The sequence below is a fragment of the Ylistrum balloti genome, unplaced genomic scaffold (genome assembly GCF_031769215.1).
Source record: "Ylistrum balloti isolate Yb309-2 unplaced genomic scaffold, AGI_CSIRO_Ybal_v1 Utg370246, whole genome shotgun sequence".
Classification (NCBI taxonomy): Eukaryota; Metazoa; Mollusca; class Bivalvia; order Pectinida; family Pectinidae; genus Ylistrum; species Ylistrum balloti.
Window position 1 is genome coordinate 411,912 of NW_026782198.1, and position 6,974 is coordinate 418,885.

The following is a 6,974-nucleotide window of genomic DNA, read 5'->3' on the forward strand; positions in this document are numbered from 1 at the left end:
GAATCTTGCAGTCAAGTCTTTGTGAAATGAATAAGAGAATTATGATGAAGTATATTCATGGAATGGAGGAATTTGTGGTGATGTTGGTCGAAATAGATTTGAAAGAATTTATGATCAATTTATGATTGGTGGTCAAACTACTGTGTGAAGGCATTCATGATGAAGTGCCTTTTATCATTTAAGGAACACAAGGTATATGGTCGAGTTTATTGGTGACTTATTATATAGTGGAAAGTGAAATCGTAGGTGGATTGATGAATAAAGATTCACTGTAAAAATGTATCAAGAATGTTGTTTGCAAATGTGGGATAAATCTGTTACAGCGGAGGCGACCTCTTAGCCTCGCCTCAGACAAAGTCCAACTTTGGGAGACAATTCGTAAACACCAAGCCTTAGAGCGAGACAAGGTATCCATTATGGAGTAGTCAACATTTGAGAGCTTGTCATTTGTGTCCCATTGCGGCTTTATTTAAGGATGTTAACTTTTGTTCTCTGCTTTTGTAAATTTTATTTTCTTTTTATTTCGCCAAAAAAAGAAAAAGGTAAAATAGATTTAGTACAGGAAACATTTTTTGGGGAAAATGTGTTAGCTTTTTTTATAGTTTGTTATTTTGTAGAATTGCTTGCAAGCATAGAAATCTTTGACAAGTCTGTTAAAGGTGTGTACAGTCAATGTGGTTGTTATATGTAGTATGAGCTTCAGTGATTGCTGATACATATATTCTCTTCTGACTGGTCATGTCGCATGAAAAACAGTTTTTTATCTTTTCTTGCTGCAGATATTGAGTTCAGTCAGCTATTTTTGTTTGGTTACAACATTTAATTTGATATTTCAATTTTTGGCTTTTAATTTGAATTAAATGGCTGCAGTTTGGCTTTTTAGTTTAGTCACAGTAATTAGTTTGGCTTTGGTTTTAAGGGTTTAGTTTGATGTCAATGGCTGTAGTTAGGCTTTTTAATATGGTTTAGTTTTATGGGTTTAGTTAAAAATGATATTTATATATATTTGTTTTCATCAATGTTCATTTACTTTTGACATTAGTAATTCAGCTTATTGTATTCATTCACAAATGCTTATTTTAGTCATTTCATTGAATCACAATTTTATAAATGTTTGTTTACATCCTGTAAGGAATTCTCCATCATTTCAAAGAATTTCCTCTCTTTTAGATTCTAAAAATAATTATTTTGATAAGAAATGTTCTTACTTTTTGAAAAAATTAAAAAAGAAATATAGCATACCAATTTTTGTTAATGGGTTTTGTTTGTTTGTTTTCCAGTTGAAGAAAGTTTCTCGTAATACCAAGACTGTGAAATCCTTATTGAACAATGCAGAAAAAGAGAAATCATTTTTGGAAATGAAGACAGAAAATGGCGAAAACAACATAATTGAAAAGTTTAAAATAAAATCAGAACAATTTGGACAGGAAAACAAGATGCAACAGGATGGAAATGTTCTGAAGTTAGAGAAACTAAATGGTAGTAGTGCTTCATCCAATGACCCAAAACAGGCTAATGACAGTAAAAGTATTGTCAGTCAGTCCAAATTGTTCCGGGCTGATCCTTCGCAATCCAGTAACCTTGTAACAGAGGCCGGCCTCTTACAGTTTGATAGAACAAGACTGTCACAAATATCTGGTCATCCAAATTTACCAGGCGGAGGACTCTTTTATCCACCGTTTATACATATGGGGGGTCTGCACCCTCTGAGTTTGCCTGTAATGCATCAGTTACCAGCTTCTGTACAACAGCTTATCCATTCACCCCTTCAGCCCGCCAAATCTACACCCTCTACAGACAAGCCTGCTAACCATCACAACACACAGAGATCAAGTTCTCAGTCCTCATCAGAGCAACGACCTTCAGTCATTCAGCACGGGCACCAATCAAAGATAGCCACAGGGACGAAAAGAGACTCAAGCCCTGCTCCTCAAAAGTCACACCAGCATGGTTCTCACATTTCCCCAACTTACGTGCCAGGCGTAGCAGCGCCTAAAGCACATTCAGGAGGATCCTCTGGACATTTGAAACGTTCATATAATTCATCAGTTCCTACAGAGGCTCACATTCCAAATCCACAACGAACTCACCCTAATAATAGATCACTTTTATTTGACTTTGAGGCGGCAAAAAAACCAAAAATGGAAACTCCGCCGGCTCATAGTAACAATAGCAGTAGTAATAGTGGTAAACTAAGTTCTGTTGTGACTTCTGATGCAGATCAACCTTGTGACCTCAGTATGAAGACTTTTCGTAGGAATGTTCACAAGGAGGATAAAATGAGAGACAGAAATGGAGATTTTGTTACAGACAAGGGAAGTAACTCACCCGCAGAGTCCCCATTTTCCGTGAAATCCTTGGCCCAGTCTGCTATATCATCGTCGTCATCACGTTACGCAAGTCCCAGCCTGTCCAGTCGCAGTCACCTTTTATTAGATAGGGTACACAGTCCAGATGTTCAAGCAAATGTGTTCTCCAAATCATCTGTACCCAGTCCCAATATACCATCAGTTCACGGTAATAAGACTGTGGATCGACCGCTGGTGCCTCCACCTGCCCATAGCAATAAGGTATGCTCTTAAAATGATGTTCATTGAGGAATGGTTCACGTTCATATTGATGATCAAAAACTTAGCTTGAGCATCACCTGTGTGTTTTGATTAAAAAAAGAATTATCTGAAATCCTATCTATTTTCCTTAGTTTGCTTGTATATGATATGCTCAATAACAGGTTTATTTTTGCATACACAAATTTTGCCATTCAAGAACAGGAACTATAATTTGATATAAAGTAACTCTTTTTCATATTTTAGATTAATTTGTAACAGGTGATAATATGCAGTATATCTTAAAAGTGGGTTCAGCTGTGTGTATGTCTACATTTTACATGACAGGCATTATCACTAACAACTTACATAACTTACTTCAGTTTTGATAGCATCTTGTGTCATGCAGATTCTAGAATATTTGTGTGATTGTAGATATTTTACATATCATACCCGTCTGACCTTAAGTCTGTTGGTTTATATCATCTTGTCAACAGTTGTAGTTTGAATGGTCGAGTTGGTTGCACAGTGGTAAAAATGTGTCTAGCTTTTAGAAATTTTTCAGTACATTTACTGGAATACTCCAGACCAAAATAGCTAGTTTTTTTTTCTTCAAATTCAACTCTCACAGAAAAAGGGTATTTTTTTTACATTACGTGATAATTCTCTTCCTCAGACCAGCGACCTCAGCCATCCATCCAAGAAGACCTCATCCACAGCTCTGCCATCATCAGTTCCAGCCTCCATGCATTCTCCGACAGATCCATCAGGACTTCTCCATCCTGCCTTCCCAAATCACATGGTGCGTCCCCAGTTTCCCCAGCAACCCTACTTCCCATCACCAATGCAGCTACATCAGTTTTTTGAAGCACAAATCCGAGCCAATGCAGCTCAGGCTGCAGTGTATGAGGAGATGCTGAGCCATGATCAGCGAGGGACATACTCCACCATGGCAATGCCGATGTTTCTACCGCAAGTCCCACTACATGCCCAAGCGGCAAAAGACAAGTCCCATTATGCACATGCAAAGTAGAGTTAGAAAGACTATGTTTTAAGTCTTTGCACCATTATACTGATATGTCTTGTTAATTGTGTCCCCAATAATCCAGTGGAATCTATGATTGATTCAAACAAGTTCAACAATATTTAATTATGTTTGGACTGACTGAAGGTCTACCATATCTTGTGTTTTGGTTGGTATTATCTTTACAAATCAAAACCAGGCGGTATTAAATTTGAACATTCTAGCATGGAAACGAATTTGAAGGATTAAAATGACTTGGTCGAATATGTATGGTTTCATAATTCTCTTGGGTCCTCACTTTATTGACAATTTTTCAAATACAACATGGTCTTCATTTAAATGGCAGCTGAATACTCGCACTATTCCCAAATTGATGTGAATTTTTGCTATAAGATAACTCTTCAGGCATTGATATCTTTAACCTGTCCTTTTTACCATTTTATGTTAGTTAGTGATCCCGTGAGATTCTTTTATGCATCAGTTTAGGCGGGGATACTACCGTTAAATAAAGATTCATTTTTGTCAAAATTGATATCTTGTATATGAAATAGAAATTGAAATTACTTGCCAATTTATATATGAAAAACGAAAATGGTTGTTGAAGATATTTGAAAGCCAGATCAGGAAATTTAAGTACATTTGGTATATGTGTGAGAGATTTTGTGATATCGGCCACAGGCTTACTGGTTCTTGTTAGTTTGATTTTGACACAGGTGTCTGATATATTTTCTAGACAGAGAGTGCAGTATATTAGTTGTTTCTATACCTTGTATGTACAGAAAGTCTGTAAAAATCTGAGAAGAAAACTACAAGCCCTTGTGATGTACAATGTTTGATATAAAGACAATGCTGTATTTTGTATGATAATATGAAGGAAAGTTGACTTACAAGTAAAGATGCAGATTTAGGAAAATAAGATCAAAAACTTATGTGAAAAATGTTACTGTTTGTCCTATTAAGACACCATAATACTTAAAGATATGGATAAGTGTCAACAATCGTAACATGACTTGATTTATTTTTCGTGTAAGTACATGCATTTTAATATGATCTAGTTCAGTGATATTAATTATCGGTATTCACTTACCATTCTAGATTTACAAACTTATGATTCTTTTTGATAAAGTTTTCAGCAGGTACATTGGTTTTATGTACACAAGAAACACAATGAAATAGCACTGGCCAGTTTGCTTTAGTAATTTGAAATGGGGTGTACCTGTATGGATATAGATGTATGTTTAATTTGAAGTTTTCATTAAGATAGTGAACATTGTGTGAGATGTTTAACTCTGTAGAGACTACATACAGATTTGTGTGGCTAGTGATTGGCTTGGGCCCATAGAACTAGAATAAAGAGGAAAAAGTGCAATTTTCAGTTATGTATAATTGGGAGAAAGTGTTAGCATCAGTTCTGAAAATGTAATAAGTCCCAGTATTTGTTAGTGAGATTATAATTCTGTATTAACGAGACAGCAATACTGTTTCTTCTTTTTATTTTTTTCGCCTGACAGGTCAACATGTTCAGATTGTTTGAAAGTTATAGAAAAGTAGTTATGAAATTGGGTTTCAAGGTTGTTTTCATAAAATTAAGTATGATGTAAGATCTATGAAATTAATTTAGAAAAAAGAAATGTGCAAGTCAACCTAAAGGAAAATAGAAATGAAAATATGCTTGCTTGATAAGATCACTCTCCTTTTGGAAGGTCATTCTGTCAGTGTCATTCTGTCCTTTCAACGTCATTCTATCCTGTCAAGGTCATTATATCCTGTCAAGGTCACTCTGTCCTTTCAATGTCATCCTGTCCTTTCAAGGTCATCCTGTCCTCTCAAGGTCTGTTTTGTCCTATGAAGGTCATTTTGTCATGTCAAGGTCTATTTTGTCCTGTCAAGATCAATTTGTCATGTCATGGTCATTTTGTTATGTCAAGATCAATTTGTCATGTCATGGTCATTTTGTTATGTCACAATTTCTGAGTGAGATCTTGTTCACACTTACTTGTTACTTGTTGTTACATTTATACAGTTAAATAGTTACACTGTTAATGCATTTATATGATGTTAAATCTTTTTGAATTGGATGGGTAGAGAAATCCTCAAATTTATTTTAGAAAGGTAGTTTATAGCTGTGTGTAACACTGGTCACGGATGGTCTTCGACAAATACATATTCAGAGCACAATAGAACTGTGGTTCATCATTTCTGTTCCTAATTTTTTTTTGTGTTTCTTTTTATATATCTTTTAGTGTTGAACATCAAATATTTCAGTCATGCAGTTAATTTGTTGCCAATTTTTGTCAATTGATAAATGTTAATCTTTTAGGTCTTCAATTTGTTCTAAGAACAAGATAATACACTGAAATTCAACCCAAAATGGTCAATCTTACAAAATTTAGGCTCTTAGCAGAATTCATGGAAATTCCTTAGTCATTAGTTAATCCATGCAATACAAATAATAAGGGTAAATTGATGATGAGCAAGTGCCTCATGAATATGGATGTGATGAACAATTACCTCCCCTGGTTTGCTATGACCATGATCATTTTTTTAAGGACAGAAATTAAGATGCTTGCTGTGTAACAGTTTACAGAAAATTAAAATTGATCCGGGTAATGTTTTAATTAAATATTCATGCAGATGATCACTTCAGTGCCTTTTGTGAAATTTCATTAAAAACAAATTAATGATTTGTATAATCTAGAAAATATTAGCTCTTACATGTGATGTTTAGTTGTAAAAAAAATCTTCAAAGTTATAAACAATTCAAAATCATAGTGAAAAAAAGTGTATTGAGAACCATGCAAATTTTATATGAAATTTCATCTGTAGTGTTAATTTCTTTAAATGTCGTTGAAAAACATGATAAAACTTCTTTCTGATATAGGTTTAAACAGATATTCTTTCAAAAGCTTGATGAAAACATTTTGAATTTAAAGAATTGTTCAAATGTTTTTTCTTTCTGTGTTTTAGTCATTAAGACTGTAACAGTGAAACCACTACCTGTCTGGCCTGTCAAATTTCATTTTCATAGAAATAGTTTTATTATATATAAAAATGTTGTTACAATAGTTTCACCATCCTGTTCTGGGTCACACTAAAATTTAATGGTTTTTTTATGGAGTAAGTATATAATTGCTACAGGTAGAGTGCATCAGAGAAATTTTTTTTTTTTTGAAAAATCATAAAAATATTTTTTGAAGCAGAGCAACAAATTCAGAAATGTTTAAACAATTCAAAAATTGCTCAGGAGGGTATTATGTCATAATGAACTAGCCCAATGACACATCTTTAAAACCATTGATATTCCTATCACCTTGGTTGTCAGTGGTACACTTCACAGTTGTAGCCCTAGTAACATCTTGTTTGGTTGATGTAGATGGGTTTTTTTCTATCAAAGTTATCGATTT

At 34.3% G+C, this 6,974-nt stretch overlaps 1 protein-coding gene across 1 annotated transcript in view; it reads left to right on the plus strand.

Annotated features, from left to right (window-relative positions):
* Window positions 1–6,482, plus strand: part of LOC132552381 (AT-rich interactive domain-containing protein 5B-like) — a 31,335-nt gene extending 24,853 nt beyond the window's left edge. The window contains exons 10-11 of the mRNA XM_060216548.1: window positions 1,281–2,570; window positions 3,223–6,482. Of these exons, the coding sequence (XP_060072531.1) occupies window positions 1,281–2,570; window positions 3,223–3,579 (1,647 nt within the window). The 3' untranslated portion in view covers window positions 3,580–6,482. The remainder of the gene's footprint in view (window positions 1–1,280; window positions 2,571–3,222) is intronic.
* Window positions 6,483–6,974: the final 492 nt, after the last annotated feature.